This window comes from Dermacentor andersoni, chromosome 1, assembly GCF_023375885.2.
Source record: "Dermacentor andersoni chromosome 1, qqDerAnde1_hic_scaffold, whole genome shotgun sequence".
Lineage (NCBI taxonomy): Eukaryota > Metazoa > Arthropoda > Arachnida > Ixodida > Ixodidae > Dermacentor > Dermacentor andersoni.
In genome coordinates, this window is record NC_092814.1 from 269,456,620 (window position 1) to 269,474,524 (window position 17,905).

A 17,905-nucleotide genomic window follows, 5' to 3' on the forward strand; every position below is an offset into this window, starting at 1 on the left:
GGCGTATTGATAAAGAGAAACGGGTATCACGCTAGAGAGGTAATTTACAAAAATATTAAATAATAATGGGCTGAGTATAGATCCCTGCGGAACTCCAGCATTAATAATGGAGAATGCACTATGAACTTCCCCAACTGAGACGACCTGACGCCTACCCCGAAGGAAATTTGCTAACAACGACCAGAAAGCACCCCGAAATCCTATCAATAAAAGCTTATTTAACAGCAGACCATGATGAACACTGTCAAAAGCCTTGCTACAATCAAGAAGGAGCGCACAAGCAACTTTGTTATTATCGAAAGCTATATTCAACTGATCGGATAAATCTTCCAGAAGGGTTTGAGTGCTTTTGCCGGGTCGGAAACCATACTGACTAGGCGACAAAATGCTGTGGGCGTCCAGAAAGCTTGTCATTGTTAACAATAAGTGTTTTTCAAGTATTTGAGCGATAGAAGGCAGAATTGAAATGGGGCGATAGTTTTCAATTTTATTACGTGCACCGCTTTTATAAAGAGGTATAACCTTCGCTGTTTTCAGTTTTACAGGAATTTCACCACTTGAAATTATGCGATTAAGTAGTGTTAGCAAAACTTCTTGGATGTATTCATATGTTCTGCGCAACTCATTAATGGAAATGCCATCAATTCCAGGAGATTTATTACATTTTAAATTGAATATAATCGATTTTAGCAATTCCTGAGAAATTGAAGGCAGATATGCCGATTCACTAATGCTGTGACGCAAAGTACAAGAATCTACCTGCAGGTTTGCGTTTCTCATTACACGAGAGAAGTGATTATTAAACTCATCAGAAATATTCTGTCTGCCGCTGGATAAATTGGAAGGAAAATAATTCATTATATCAGCTCGCGTATTAGTGCCTCTAAAGCTGTTAATTAACGTCCATGTTTTCTTACTGCTGTAACTAGCGGCTTTAAATTTGTCTCGAAAATGTATTCGCTTTGCGGAGCGGATCATGGCAGTAACTTTGTTTCTGAGCAGCTTAAATTGGGCCCGAAAGTCTGCACAATTCGGGGCACGCTTGCATTGGGCCCACAGTAAGTCTTTTTCTTTTATTGCTGCGAGTATGACAGACAACATCCACTTGTTATCCACGTTACGTTGTTTGATATGTATTGTTCGGGTAGCACTATCTTTTAAGTTTTTGAACACTTCCACGAGTTTATCATATATGGCAGCAGGAGACTCTTTACCCTATTCTTTACCCTATTCATACGTCGACACTTGTAACACACGTCGACACTTGTAACACAGCTAAGATATTCGCCCACCCTCAGCGGAAACGTGCCGTGTTAGGATAGTAGTGAAGACAGATGCCGCAGTTTCCGCAGCACGCCGGTCATGCGTTTCTGTCACTGGTAGCTAAGCGCGCCCATCTGTTTCTGTCCCCTCAAAGTGGACATGGCTACGTTATTGCCGCAAACTTGCCGATATTAACGATATTATTCATCACTGATACGGAAGAAACTGTTTCAATGCACGTAATGTACTCACGAGAAGAAAAATGGCTGTGGCTTAGCTAAGGTTAAGCCCAGGATGCGAAGCATACTAGCCTTTATTTTAGTTGTTGAACCACTGTTTAGCCTGGTGAACTGCTGTTGCTTGGCTATATTTGGTTCGGCTAGTAGAAGAAACAACTCATGCGGTACTCTGCTTCGCCTTCAAGAGTGGAACGCGACAGCGTTCCCGTCGACCCGCCAAGGGGTGTAAGACAATGGGCTACGGCGCAGCGACTACGCGCCCCGCATTGGACGCGGTGAGCGTCGAGCAACGCAGCGTTCGGCGCGGCAACGAAATGTGCGCCTGAGCAAGCGACGCACGCCTGAGCCTTAGAAACAGCTCGTTTCTAAGGCAACACTGCATTCACTAGAGGCGCTTTTGTACCGCTTCGAAGCATCGTACTCGTGGCTCAGTGGTAGCGTCTCCGTCTCACACTCCGGAGACCCTGGTTCGATTCCCACCCAGCCCATCTTGCAAGAGTTGAGCCAAAGCCACCTAGAAAAAGCGCAGCTGCTTATATACCGCCGCGACGCCGCGAGCGACGGCGCAAGTTGGAGCCCCGTTTCTCCTCTGTCGTGACGTCACGGTGTCACGTGGTATTGAAGGCGACACCGCCGCGCCTGAGGAGCTGGGTTGAGCTCTAGTAATATGCTTCGCATAAAAAAAAAATCGCGTTCGGCGCGTTCGGCTTGCTCCGCAGGCCGCCATTTTTGTTTTGGTGTCCCGCACCTGCATCCCGCAGCAAACGCGGGACGAAAAAAAAAAATTTTTTTTTTCGCGGGAAATTTAACTCTCGTAATGATCGCACCCCTGAATTTGCGTCAATTTTTGTGACAGAAAAGTGCGATCATTATACGAGTAAATACGTAAATTAACAAACGCGGTGTCATGTGCGCACAGGTAAACATGAACACATATCACTCTATGAGTGCGGAAACTCGCTGTTAAAATGCTGGAGGGAGGAATCTTGGCAGCAGCAGTGATTGAATTGACCTTCGTGCATCTCTAGCTTCAACACGAAGGAAACGTCAAAAGTCCGGCGCATGTGAAGTTACCGGCACTACGCACACTCTGCAAACATTGCAGATCGCTTTCAAGATATGGTGCCCGCACGGCCGCGCCATAAGCAGCAATCGCCGAAGCACCCCTCACTCGCCTCACCCCCATGCCTTGCGTGCAACAGAACAGGGAGCACTTCCGCCCCACCTTCCTCGCTCGTACACGCGAGATTGAGCCACGTTTGCTGGCTCACCCTCGCACGCTTTCACTCGCGCATATGGCATGTGGCGACAATTTTATCACCCTTGGACTTTATACAGAACTTCACAGCGACAGCAGAAATGCACCTGGAGTGTCCATATAATTGCTATCACAATAAAAGAAAAAATTGGCAGTGGCTTAGCTCGGCTATGCCAGGATATTATATGTAGCGAAAGCTAAGGCATAATAGCATGGTTAGCCTTGGTTAATCTTGATTGCAAGTCCAGGTTAGTCTGGTTGTCTAACTATTTTGCGGCATTTAGCCAGTCATTCGGTGTGCTGTTCGTCTGTTTCCTGGGCGATTCGTTTCCTCTTCATCTCGTTCCGATGTCAATTCCAGGCCTCCTCCTGCTTATCAGAATTGTCGCCGTCCATACTGCCGCCTCAACTGTGGTTGCGGCGCACGCGAGCTCTCCTTTTCAATCCTCCGACATGTTATCAGGCATGCGACGCAGCTGGCGAAGAGAGCGGAGGCGACTGCAACGATGAGGAACGCAGTGTAACGTCATTTGGCGTCTGGAACTCCGGTCGCCCTCATGAACTGGTTCAAGAGAGAAGGTTGTGGTGCCGTGAGATTGATATTTGAATAATCGAGCAGGTTCGAAAGTCAGTCGGTGACTGTAAATGAATTCCAGTCTATGGCTTGTTTAGCTATGACCCATGAACTTGGTTACCAATACTGAAACTGTTGGTGATGCACATTTTTACAGTTATATTTGTTTGTTTTGAAAACTTCGAATTATGAAATGCGAGCTGAAGCGAATATCGAATAGCATAATAGTTAGTTAATATTGGAAAATACTGAATATTTGCACTAGCCTATTCTAACCTCTAGTTGAACTCCGAATGAAAGTTCATCAGCCAGGCTCTGCAAAACTTCACTTGTTCGCTCGGAGAGTCAGCCAGAGTAGCTGGTGGTGTAATGTCATGGGAAAAGTAAAAAATGGCAAGAATGTGCGCTAATGCAGAAAGGGCTAGAATGGTGAGTTTGGCTGAAGGATTAATGCAGTGTTCAAATCAGTTTCATAACCTTTTTAATGTAGAACTAGTTGGCCTAGTTACTGGCCATGGCATCTCGGTGGCTATGACGTTGTGCTGCTGAGCTCAAGGTTGCAGGTTCGATCCCAGCCATGGTGGCCACATTTAGTTGGGCCAAAGGTGAAAACGATCATGTAGATGTTATTTAGGTACACATTAAAGAATCCCAGTTGGTCAAAATTAATACGGACTCCCCCAATAGGGCGTGCCTCATAATCAAACCATGGTTATGGCACATAGAACTCCAGAATTTAATTTAAGTTGACCTAGTTGGTGCATCTTTGACATTAAGTTTAGTGCAAAGCAAACACCAGGAAGGAACTGTGTATTTTAGGCAAGAGTAAGCATGCTGTGGCATGTGAAATGTTTGCTTATTTTTTTAAACAAGAAAGGGACATTTGTTAGTGATGACTTTGTTTTGCTGTGGGATTCTGAAATTTGACATCTTGGTGCATGACTGCCTTGATGTGTATGTGCTATAGCAAATGCCTTAAAAGGCATAAAAATGGAAAGGATCATGTTGTGTCTCTATGGCAATTACTGTAGATTTGGGGAGCTGTGTTGTGTAAAGTAAACAGTTAGTGCTTGTGCACCAACATGTCCAGCTACAAGTACTGCTAAGTTAGTGGTTGTCCTGTGTCTTTCTGTTGGTGTGGTGTTCACTTGATTCACGCAAAAATTTATGTAGTAGCCTTGTAGAAGTAGAGGCTCAATAAAGAAAATGCAGAGAGTAGGTGAGATGTACTTCTGCCATATTGAGCAAGTAAACAACTGATGCACCTGGGCCATGAGAGAAAGGACAGCAAAAGCACGGTCAATCTCAAAAATGCAGCATGTGCACGGTAGCTGTAACAAAACATGAATAGGTTGACAGCACCTGTGTTTGCCTTTAACTGTGCCATTGTACTGCACTCTTGTCCTTGCTGTTTTCCTAATCATTGAAGCAGCCCATTGTTGTGCAAGACTATTGTAAATGTATGCCACTGGCTCTCGACATGAGCTGGCTCAATATGCTTGTCCATGTCCATGCTTTTAGCCTTTTTAACACCTCCAACTAGGACTCGAAAACAAGCACCAGCTGAAGGGCCTTTGAGGAATGGCTCTGGCCATGTGCTAATGTCAAAGAGACTTAAAACTCTGTATGGAGCTTTGCATGTAAAGCTTTCATAATGAGACATACCTAGCTCGATCTTCCTTGCTTTTACTCACTCCCCAAAACAGGCCTCAAGCCATCGTTTAAATATATTTTCACTCTCTCTGTTTCCACTGATGAAACTTTAATCTTGGTATTCGACAGGAGCTGGTGGAGCAGGTGATGGTTCTTAGGGCAGCTGTCAGCCAGCTGGGTTCGCAGCCGCAGCCTATCGAGTCTGGAGTGCTCTCAAGCCTGCTGAGTCGCTATGCGGCACTGCTTGCTGCTCAGGGAAGTCTGAACAGTTCTATCAACTACCTGCTTGACACCTCGGAGGTAAGTCACTAGAGTGGCTGCTTAAGCTGAGAATTTTTATCTTTGAATGGAGGGCTTAGCCTGCTTTCAAGTGTGAATTTAGAATGGCTACATTCAACATGCGCTACTGACAATGGTATCTTGTTAATCATTGCATTCTACTGGTGCTAACGTAAGGGGCAGAATCTTGGAGGTTAACATTAAAGCTTGAGAACAAGCTAAGGACCGCGTAAAGAGTGATGGACCGCGTAAAGAGTGATGTAAAGAAAAATGTTAGGCATAACGATAAGAGACGGGAAGAGAGCAGTGTGGATCTGAGAGCACATGAGGATAGCTGATATTGTATTTGACATTAAGAGAAAAAAAGTGGAGCTGGGCAGGCCATGTAATGCATAGGGCACAGATAACTGGTGGACCATTATATTTCCAGAATGGATGCCAGGGAAGGGAAGCGCAGTTGAGGACAGCAAAAAACTAGGTGGGGTGATGGAATTAGAAAATTTGCAGGCACAAGTTGGAATTGGCTAGTGCAATACAGGAATAATTGGAGACTGCTGTGAGAGACCTTTGTCTTGAAGTGGACATACGTATTGGCTGCTGATGATGATGGTGATTTTGTTAATTCAAGCTCTGTGGGTGCCTAATGTGTCTAATGAAGTTCAAAATTCTAATGGGGAGTGGCCTGAGATGCATAGCTGTAATGCACTTTGGGAACATGTGAACTACGTCAACAAATATACACCGTAACAGTAGGAAGAAACACACTGATCGATCCAAACACCCTTCTTGATTTAGGTGCACGTTAAAGAACCTCAGGTGGTGTAAGTTATTCTGGAGTTCCCCACTATGGTGTGCCTCATAACGAGATCATGGTTTTGGCACGTAAAACCCCATAATTTAGGTTTTCTTTTGGATTGATGTCAGCTATTGGCCAACAGCAGCTGCGTATGAGACCTTCTATATTACCAAATAAAGGGTCCAGAAAAGAGCGAGGGGCAATCTTCTGTTGAAAAGAGAGGGTTTGAGAAAAAGGTCACTTCGCGCTCTGCTTCTGAGCTCCACGTGCCGTGCACGACTGCAAAACTTGGCTGAGATGTTGACAGCAGCGTATGCTGTTCGCGGACTTTTTTCACCAAGCTAGAGTGGTCGTTCAGGACCCCTTTAAATGTTTGTGTGAGTTAACTGAAGTATTTTTAGATGGCAGTAATGATCATTTGCTTTCAACGAAAGCAACGAATTTGTGGGACTCTCACAGCTAGAGGAGCAAGATTAATTACAGTCGCCGACCGTTTATTCGGACCTCACGGGGACTGCGAAAATGTCCGAATAAACAGGTGTCCGAAAAAGCAGATTAAGAAAAAAAAAATCCTTTATTTCCACGCACTTATTCGGGCTCGGCAGTAGGCTTGGAAGAAATCGTGAATGCGCCGTTGCACGCTGTTCCGTTTACGCGCAATCAGATAAGCCTGAATCTCGGAGAGGGTCGTACGGTCACTATTAGCGGCTGAAAGCACAGTCACTGCTTGTACACGCTTTGCATGCGACGGCAGCGTAGCACATGGTGCGTCATCTTCCGACTCGGAGTCATCGTCCGGCGGTGCAGCAGAAACCTGACGAATGATCTTGCCGTCGTCGAGTTCTGCGCATGTCAATACAGCAGTGTCAGCACCTATGAAACTGTCAAATGAGACGGTGTCCGGAATCGCAATGCAACCACTGCGCAGGTATCGGCAGAACATTTTCCGCGTCAGTAGGGAGCACATCGGAAGGCGACAAGTCTTTTAGGGCTCCCGGCACCCGCTTGCCGGTATTCCCCAGCGCAGTCTGCGCGGGCACTGTCGGCGCCATTAGATTTTTGATGCGATGTTTACGTATGCCGCATTGGCTCACCGAAACCTCGACACAGCACGCAAAGCAAACACCACCGTGCCGACACCAGTCGCAGAAACGAAAAACGCGGCCTGCTCGCAGCGTCAGCGAAGAAACAAATCAGCTGCTGGATTGTCTTGACGTGGCTTACTAAGCTGAAACCGGAACTGCTGCAGAGCCACTCTATCTAACCAGGCAGAAACGATGATGATGAGCGGGGATTTCCAGTAGCGCCACTTCGTGGGGCAGCAAGGAAGCTCCGTTCAAAACAAAAATGGCGTTCAGCAAGTCCAACCATGCACCGGTCAGAGTCGGTGCATGGTGCTCTCGACCGAGTTGGCTCAAGGAGTGTCCGAAAAATCAGACGAGAGGTTGCAAGGTGTCCGAACTTTCGGCAGTTGTTATACATTATGGTCTATGGGGAGAATGGCGGTGCCGCGAGGCTGACCGAATAATCGGGCATGTCCGAATTTTCGGAGTCCGGAAAATCGGTCGGCGACTGTACTTCATGTGCAGTTTACTTAAAGACACCAAGCAATATTGTAATTCAGAAGTTTTCTTTGTCATTGCTGTCTAAAAAAGTGAAAGAAGAAAATTGCTAAATGGTTGCACACCGGCTCTGCCAGATAACACCCAGATGTCTAAGCACCAGCACTTCTTTCACTTACAGTAAGAAGTCGTACAGAAAAACCTAATTGTAACGATGTCCTCAGGACAGGAAATTTAGTTATAAGCGGTATTTCGTTAAAAGCGGATAATTCAGGAGAGGGTAATAGCAATGTGATATCACGGAAAACTTTGAAAAATGTGATATTTCGGATAAAGCAATTTCGTTAGAACGAGGATTTACTGTACTTAAATGTTTACACTGGATTATGAAGCTCTTGTATGAAGCCTCTTGTGTGTCAGTGTCTCTTTGAGATGTGTAATCTTAAAATTTTATACTTCCAATAGCAAGTGATGCTTAACGTTTGCACTAGTTGTCATCTTGTCTGAAGCCTCTTGTGTGTCTTATGTTTAACCATGAAAAAAAAGAAAAAAAAAAAGAAATAAATTTGCACAATTTTGCACCAAAATCACAGTAGCAGCAGCTGTCATTTGCTGGGTTCATTTTTAATGGCACCCCGATATCATGCCATAGCAAACACACAAGCTTTACCAAGGTGTGTAGTATCTGCACCTTCCTAGCTCAACTTTGTTGTGTGCACCTGACACAGCGATTGATGAGCAAGAGCATATAAGTAGCATCGTGTTTAAGGGAACCCTTAATTTCTTTCAATTGAACCTTTAAGTGAAGAGCCTATGTTTTTTTCTGACACCCTTGACACATGTTAACCAGTTTATTAGTATAGGTCTAATCAGCAGTGTCTTACGATATATGTATACAACAGGTCTTAAGCTAATTATTTACTAGGGATGTGTAAATATTCAAAATTTTCTAATAACGTATCAAATAGTCAGTATTTGTAAATACAATTATTTACTTTTATTTATTTTTATCTTATTTTTATTTTATTTTTATTCGAACATGCTATCAGCCCTTTACAGGGCCAGGATAGGAATGAGTACAATAACATATTACATGCTATACAACAATAAACACTAAACACACGGCAGTGTACATGATCAGGTATACACAAACAATATTAAGAACAATTCATGACACTTAGTGCATCAGCTTGTGGTACTTAGTACAGCACTATAAGGTAACAAAAACTGAAATCACGTGCCACTAAGAAGAATATTGTTGAAGGTGGATCCGAAACTGCTTGCAGTCACTCGTGCTTACCCTCTCTCCGGCAGTTTATTCCATTCTCTCGCAGTTTGCAAAAAGAAAGAATATTTAAAACAATCCTTTAGTTTGTAGTATAGTTTGTAAGTATATCAAATTGTCAACTGTATGCAATCGAACAAAATTTTACCAAAAGTATGGTACATTTTATGCCCACGGCCAAAGTAGACATAAAGTGTGAAGTTACACAGCGCAGCAGTCTACATCTCTTGGGGGGCCGAATTCTGCCGCCCACAGTCATTCACACTCTCTGAAGAGGCCTGTGTATTTGAACAAACTGTTTATTTGTTCCTAATGCTAAATTTTGCCTTTAATAAACAGTGCTTCATAATGTGCAATTTCATGACAGAAACTTGGTGACAGTGACTACTGGGATGTAAAGATCATTTTTATATGAACTATGAAAACTGTTACCTGCCGCGGTGCCTTAGCGGCTATGGTGTTGAGCTGCTAAGCACGAGGTCGTCGGACCAAAAAATGGCTGCCACAGCCAGATTTTGATGGGGGCGAAATGCAGAAATGCCTGTGTCCTGTGCTTTGGGACATAATAAAGATCCCCTGGTCGTCAAGATAATCCCGAGTCCCCCACTTTGGCATGACTCATAATCAAATCGTGGTTTTTGCACGTAAAACCCCATAGTTCATGTGAAAACTGTTGTTCATTAATATATGTTGTGCGGACGGCACTGGCATGTCAGTATACTGGAGAGTACAAAGCTTGACAGCTGTCAAGGACCAAGCAGCTTTGTTGGTTTCTATCCCCCGTGCCACGCTTTGCCACTCAACCTCTCTCATGGATCTCCTGCGTGCTAACAAGTGCTGACCCCCAATTCTTCCATGAATGCCCCGCGTTTGGCAGCAGACCTGTTATGAGGTGATCGAATTGCGTAAGTTTCACTATGTGACACCTAACCAATATGTTTCATAAATTTTGCATAGCCTTATAAGTTGCATTTGTTGTATTTGTTTTCACGAGAGAAACAATTATTAAAAAAAGGGGGGGGGGGATCGGCTCCATCGTGAAGAGCTGGCTGCTCTGACACATTTGCACTCACAGACCAAAGACAGCCACTTATTGACAAGGACGAATCAAATGAAGAAGAAAGCACTGCAACACTCTGAAGCCGAGTGCACACCGTGCACAGTATGTGCATTCTTTCCACTAAAGTATCGCACACTCTATTGTTGGTAATGGTAGTGGTGTGCCGTTGATGATTATGAAGATGACTGCGAACCTATCCTTTATGACTCGCGCTGCTGTACTGTCACCACTATCAGTATCATATTCAATGTGACTTATTTCAACCCGCTTCCAAAAATGTTCAGTCCTTTTTATTGTCCTAAGCTGGTGTCTGCTGTAGCTTGATGTGCTAATTTATACCATTTGGAATGTTTGGATGATTGGCAAAACATGTCAAAATGAGCCAATATGGGTACGTTCTTCGAACCAACATCCTGCGGTGGTCGGCAAAAGTAGGGCAGAATTCGTGGTTTTCATTTACGAAAATTCTGCTTTATGTACAAGCAGCTATCGCTAATGATAACGGTGATGGCTGCTGTGAACACGTTCTTATGAACCACACCAGTGTATGAACTGCTATATAAATACGGGTCACCGTGGTGCTAAAGATGTACTCTTCATCTGTTACTAGCCACAAACTCCTATATGCGACATATCATACTGCTCAAGGCAGCCAGAGACTTGCTGACAAAAAAAAAGTTATTTGCTTTACACTACACATGGTAAACAAACAAAGGAGAAAATCACACCGACACAACAGCGTGCTAAGCATCAGCGGGCTCCATTGCTGGGTTGCTTGAGATTTTGAAGAGGTATCTTGGTCTGTATGCAGTACTACAAATAGTTATATTTGACACCTGTTTGTGATTTCTTCACTTAAACATGCAGCCATCACTAGCAATTCTGCGGGATCGTATCTGCCAGCACCTGGGTATGCCTTCACCACACTTCCCATTCCCAAGAGTTGAAGTCCAGGGTCAGTTCTCAGCACCATTGGCAGGTGGCAACATTCAGCACAGTGGGCGCTTGACAGCGGGAGGCTCCAGAGCTGGCCTTTCATCATCACTTGGAACTCGTTTCACTGGCAACACAGTAGCGTCACATACACGCATGGCTGCCACGGTGTCATCACAGTCCCAGGCCTTCTACCAAGGGGGCCAGCAGGTTCCTCCAGCGGCAGCATCTGTGAGTTTAAACCTTCCCCTTATATTTCGAATGCAGAAAGGGAGAACAATGAATTTTTAGTTAAACCTGACTGCTTGTAAGATTGGTTATACCACTGCTGACACAGGTTGTAGGAGCAGCATTCCAGCTGGGGCAGAATGCGGTCTTCAGACTTTCTCATTGAAGGGGTACTTAGGTGAATTTCAATTTTGTATGCATTGTTGAACATGCCATGTAGATCACTTGTGCACCATTCATGCATATTCTGGAGCACATAATTTGAGACATAGAAATAGGTGAGACACATGTAGACCATGATAACTCTATCAGTGTTCCTGTGCACTGCTGCATACCAGGAGTTAATGTATTTTGTTTGATTTGTATGTCATTGCTTTAAAACATCAATATCCATTAGCATAGTGCTTAAAAAATGACAAAACTCACACAGTCTTTACGAGTGTCTAATGCGTTTGTTTAAGCCAGAGATTTTCAAACTTTCTGACCTTTGGGAACCCCATCAGCTTTCCCAGAGTGCCGCGGAACCCCTCCTTCTACAATGTCCTCTTTCTGGCAAAATGTTTATGCACAGACTCACTACAAAGGCTCATTAAGGCACACAGAGGATGGAAAAGAAGTTGGGGAGGGGGGGAGGGTTGCATGCTTAATATTGTAAGCGCTGAAGTGCCAGCATGCATCGTAGAAAGAGGGGGGGGGGGGGGGGGGGGAGTTTAGGGTCTCGGAGGGCACCTCTGGATCCGCCTAACCAAAGTAGCACCACCGCTGCATTTTCATGTGGTCTCCGTTATTTACAATTTGGCATGTAATAATTAATCTTGAAGGCCATCGCTCTTGACAAGGAAATCATGCTAATATGCAGACTCATGTTTTATTTGTTTCCATGCTTCGCGCATTGTAATGAAGCATGCGCCAACCATACGGCTATCGCTTTAGGCACCACATGCCATAACAGCATCTTCATGTAAACAAAATATCGGATGCACCTAAGTTAATAAATGCCTGCGTTGTCTAGCATGCAACAGTGCCCCTTGAGTGCGTTAAAACACTTGTTGTGCATTTTTAGAGAGTTTTACCTTATCTATAATCATATTAGCGTTTGCGGAATACCGGCTTACCAGAGAGATGTATACGTAGCAGCAGCAGTGCTGGTGGTGACTTCTGGGGATGCAGAGTTTAACCAGAGCATGCAAACCTAATAGTACTTTAGTGACTTACATATTCTACTTAGTTGCTTGTGTGGAGTGTTGGTACGACATAATCGTTAATTGGCAGTACTTTTATTGTTATTTTTCGACAATAACACTGACACAGAAATTCTTCAAACGCATTGTAGTTGGACAAATCGTCACAAGATATTGCTACCAGCATTGCTACTGCCTTTCATGGCTTCGGTAGTCCATAAACATTCATTATTGTGAGGCATAAATAAATAAAAATAAAAGCCTCTGCTCGTGCCATAAGAATATAGCAGGCGTTGCCAATCAAAGATAAATGAACTGGGTATTGCCAAATAAAGATTTTTGGGGAAAGGGATGGGGAAAGGTTGTGAAGAAGGGGAGGGGAAATACTACCAGCGTCACCTTGGCCAGGGAACGGGCTTGGTTTGTGGGATTTATTGGATTATGTACAGGTCTGTTTCTTGCTGCTAACATAAATTGTGTGAGTATTGGGGAGTTCCTTGCTTTGATATGAATTCTTGTAATTCTCCTGTCTTCTTTTACCGGTGGAGGCTTGTTTGCTTCAACTTTGGCTATTGTGGGATACTTCTGTAGAATAAAGCAAGTTTTTTTTTTCTTTACCATACAGTAGCGCCACCCCATAGAGGGTTAAAGAGCATTTGCAGGCTATGCAACTTACGGCACAATTCAGTAGTGGGAAACCCACTCATTTCCCTCAGATTACTAACACATACATTCCTGCCATAAGAATTATAAATAAATCATAATGCTTTCCTCTGAGGACTTTCAGTGTATTGTGTGTCTTATTTGGTGTGCGGATCCCAAACAATGTCTGTGTACTCTAATACGCAGACACACAGTTCACACAATGATGGGTCTTGTGTGCCGCTGCCACATGTACTGTAAGGGCCGCACTTTTTTTTGCAATTTTGATGAGGTACGGCCCTTACATGGGACTGAACTTTTTGGTCAAAATGGTGCCGACCCAGCCAGCCACTTGTGCACACCCCGGCTCTCACTCTGTGGTATCGGCATGTGGAAGTACTCAGTGCGAGAAAATTCGCCGATGCCTGCGTATGGCATTGGGGCACTGAACGCGGTGGCTTCTCCATTGGAAATGTTTTTTCCAAATTTGAGGCTGCCAAGTTGGGGCTGCGGCCCTTACACGAGTCTATATGGTATCTCTCACTGCTCGCAGACTACATAAGTGTGGATTTGGTGTGTGATGGCTTCGTTAAATCTAAAATGCAATGCAAAATTTCTTCTCTAAATCAGTAAATCGTAGAAGTCAATGAGGAATAACGGAATAGGGTCGGATTCATTCTCACTGCTCGAGGTATCATAAGATGTCGTGGGTTCTGCGGAACCCACTTTGAGAACCCCTGGTTAAAGCGTTTGCTGGGGTGTGGGCCAGGCATTCTTGATCTCGAGCTTGCTGAATTGCTTGGGGATCTGAAGGTCCTGCTTCCTCCATGACATTTCAGTGCAAACAATGATTTATAGCATTCTGGTTTTAGTGTATTGTATAGGTTCCCACTAAAGAGGAGTTTCTACAAGCCATTTTTTTAAACAATTTGAGAATCTGAGAAAACTTGGTGCTCACATTTTGTTATCTATCCTTTAAATGTTAGGTCAACCAGTTTGGCCGCCGAGATTCAGGAGCATATGCTGGCTACGGGGTATCGGCGTCTCAACATGCAGAGCCGGCCTTCCAACCTCCAGTCGCACCTACGCCGCCACCACCAGTGGACTCTGTGTCATCTATGTCGCACAGCAAAGGTGGGCCATCAGGTGTTGAAGTGCTGGTATTCAATAATATTCACGACTGACCCAATGTATTCTCAAACATGTTTTGATTTGAAGTTCCTCCTCAACTCTACCAAGTGGAGCCCTTATAGGATTTGAGTGTCATGGTCCTGGAGTCAGGTGTCACAAAGAGGGTTGCTCTAGCTGACACCAATGGTGCTTCTCGAATACTGGTAGCTGTCCTATGGTGCCATGATGTCACATGAAGGCTAAAGGGGCCCAGGCTGTCATCTGTGCCTTCATTAGAATTGCTTGCTTGGTGAGGAGTACGAGGTTGGGAGGTTGAGGGAATAGAACAGGGGTTTAATTTACATAGGGGAATTAGAGACAAACTTATTTCAGGTAAAGGCATACTCATATTGGTAGAACAGCAGAGCGCAGTACAGTGCAGTTCACTTGTAACTAGAGGTGTGTGAATATTTGAAAATTTCGAATAGTATCAAATAATATATTTTTAATGTTTGTATTTGATTCGAAAACTAGGAAATATTCAGAAATATTCAAATGAATATTTTTGAATATTTGATTGGATGTGAATAGTCGAAACAAATTGAATATAGTGCTGGCTGTGCTGGAGCAAGCATGGTACTGTATTTGTTTCTATCTAATCAAAGAAAGTGCATCTGATTTTGTGCTGAATTTTGCAATAATTACATGCTGCTGGCGAAATTTCACCTATAAAACACGCTTATCCACTGGATTGCAGGAAAGCCAGCTTCTCAGTAGCAAGGGGCACAGGTTTCTGAACAGTGAGGGTGCACTCTTTTGCAGGTTCCACCCCCAATCCTGAGCTTATTGCTTCACAACAAATGCGATGACTGACGGCTGGTACAGGGTCAACTGCCTTTGAGATTACAGGAATGTGATGCAGTATAATAAGGCACAGGTTGGAGAGAACATACAACTAGCGGAAATTGCTAAATTTTCCAGAGCTAACATGAGCCAAATACACAATCTGTTAGTATAACAGCTTACTAGCTAAATTTTGTTACCAATGACAATGTAATTGAAATGTTCCCACACATTAAAATACACCAACTTGCTAATAAATGTATGTGCATATCAATATTTGTCTCGATATTCAATGCTAAGTATTTGTATTTGTTTCATGAAAAATCATAAAAAAGCGTGCACCTATATTTTATGCACAAAGAGTTCATAAGCACAGCAAAAATTCAATTCTGGTCCGCACATATTTTGTAGTGAAAACGCAGTTCAGGAGTGTCTACTGGTGAGGTTGTGGATTTCAAAAATTTCTTTCTCACCTCTAACTAAATTTACACGAATTGAAATTTCTAGATCACAAGCTTAACTGTTGATGCATATAATGAGTTATCTCACATATTTTTATCTGGAGGGCTTTAACGCTGAATTTAGGTCTGAACATCGTCAATAAGTGACTTTTTGCCAAATTTGGATGTAATTTTCAGGAAATGTGCTTGATTTCATAGTATAACATTATTTTTAACATACACTATAACGATGGAAAAAATAATACAAAAAATAGTGTGGCTGAAAGTTAACAATGTTTCTGAAAAAATGCGTTTCCTGAAATGTGCATTTTCAGAAGAAAATTCTGAAAATGCACAATTGTTTGCTTTTTAACTGAGCCAATTAAATGCTGAAAATTCATAAATGTGTTCACTTGTGACTTCACATGAAAGAAGCATGCTTGTAAAATATTATAAAATAAGATTTGTCATTGTACCCAGCTTCACACTTGATTAAAAAAAATTATCTTGCCAACTTTTGCTTCTTCACTTAAACTTTAAAGGGCGCTTATGTAACCAAAATATTTTTTTCTAGAAAAATACTTCGATGAAACCTCATTCACACAATCACCAACTAGCCCAATTTTTCCAAAGAGAATCTGTGTAGTCACTTCTGGGGTCTGGGACGTTTTACGTGGAATGACCCTGGCTTATTGGGTGACCTCTAGTTCTGTGTACCACCCGCCGTGGTTGCTCAGTGGCTATGGTGTTGGGCTGCTGAGCACGAGGTCGCGGGATCGAATCCCGGCCACGGCGGCCGCATTTCGATGGGGGCGAAATGCGAAAACACCCGTGTACTTAGATTTAGGTGCACGTTAAAGAACCCCAGGTGGTCGAAATTCCCGGAGCCCTCCACTACGGCGTGCCTCATAATCAGAAAGTGGTTTTGGCACGTAAAACCCCATAATTTAATTTTAGTTCTGTGTACCTTCATTCACCATAATGCGCTTAATGTTTTGCAGGTCCGCGGTCTCGGTACCCCAGTGTTCATGACCCTTGTGTATACAACGAGCAGCAGCAGGGCTATGGACAGAGCTACTACCAGCCACCATCGCAGATGCCTTACCCCTCTTCACAGGCGCAGAACTATATGCCACAGCCGTACTCGCAGTCAGTGCCTGCCTACTATTCTCAGGACCAGGGGTAAGGCAATTGACAAGTGTGCATTGATGTTACCAGTCCAAACAAAACAGAGGTTCATGATAAGATGGAAACTTGAAGTGATCAACAGTTACTGGCCGAAAGAGGGCCAGATGACCTGGAGCCAATGTTTCAACAAGGAGACCTGTCTTTGGCAGTTGCTTCCCTGCTGGAGGCAAGTCCCCTTTTCGAGATATTGGCTCCCTTCTACCACTTGTTGACTCCCTTGGGTTCTACTGATTGTTGCTCCCTTGCAGCATCCCTTGTCCTACCACTGCTGATCACTTGATGTTACAGGGTACAAATTTGCATGTTGCATGACAAATGAGTTCTGCTTAAAGCTACAAGTTATAGGGAGTTTATAAAATCAGGTGGTTCTTTTTTTAGCTTTGTGTTACTCCCAGGTGGATGACAATTTTTCTCTATCGTTCGGTTCACTGAAGGCTACTACAGTCGACTCTTGTTACAATGGACCCTGATAATCCAACAAAAAATGTCCGTTTTATCCAAAGTCTGTAATATACAAAACTGTAATACCACTTATAACCACTTATAAACCACTTATAACAATATTCAAGTGCCACAAAAATTCTATTGTTGTAACCGATAATTGTTATAACCGGGTTGCATGAAAAAAATTGAAATAGGGGTATGGCAGAGCTGATGTGAGAAAACTATGGCAGGAAGGCCAGTTTCCCTTCCCACCACCTTCCTCCATCCGAGTGCTGATTGTGTTCACTCGTTTAACTGCCTCCTGAGTGCTCTGATCCTGTGTAACAAGCCATGGCTGTCGGCGTTAAAGAATCGCACTGCTATAACAACAGCATAGAAGAGTCACGGGTGGCAAGCGATATGCGAGCTCCGCCGAGGCATCGCGTTGGTGGCCCCGAAAGAGGCCGTTTAAAAATTGCGAGAAGGCTGCCGTGGTAGCCTGTCAGCTTAAGAAATCCAGAAGAAACGCTGAGTTGAGATCGCCACAAGCATCTCGCCACGTCCTTCTCACTGGCTTGCACGAGAAAACCCTACGTCCGTCAGCCTTGCATGCTTTACGTGAAGCTTACCGACATCCTTCTCCAAGGCATCCAGATGCTCCACGTAGTGTAACAGAAGTCCCTTCTGTTCAGTCCCTCTGGTTCCTTGCGAAAACGAAGCCCTGGAGGAACTGAATCACCTGCTGGGCCTCTTGTGAGTACAACGTTGAGGCAGCCTGGCCTATTGCGTCATTGCTACCGTTGTCGCCGTCGCTATCGGATGCATGCACATTCGCAATGATCGCCTCATCGATTAGAAGCACTTAGTTTTCAAATCTATAGCCATGCACTTTCTTTTCACCGGTAACGTCGTGCATTGCCGATGATCAGCAGGCGGATCAGCCATCTT

At 43.9% G+C, this 17,905-nt stretch overlaps 1 protein-coding gene across 5 annotated transcripts in view; it reads left to right on the forward strand.

Moving 5' to 3' along the window:
• The window catches only part of Sec31 (secretory 31), a 238,353-nt gene that overhangs the window by 131,587 nt on the left and 88,861 nt on the right, over positions 1-17,905 (forward strand). For all 5 annotated transcript variants that reach the window (XM_050195734.3, XM_050195737.3, XM_050195738.3 and 2 more), the window contains 4 exons: positions 5,117-5,287; positions 10,837-11,133; positions 13,940-14,087; positions 16,348-16,528. In XM_050195734.3, coding sequence (XP_050051691.1) covers positions 5,117-5,287; positions 10,837-11,133; positions 13,940-14,087; positions 16,348-16,528 — 797 coding nt within the window. The remainder of the gene's footprint in view (positions 1-5,116; positions 5,288-10,836; positions 11,134-13,939; positions 14,088-16,347; positions 16,529-17,905) is intronic.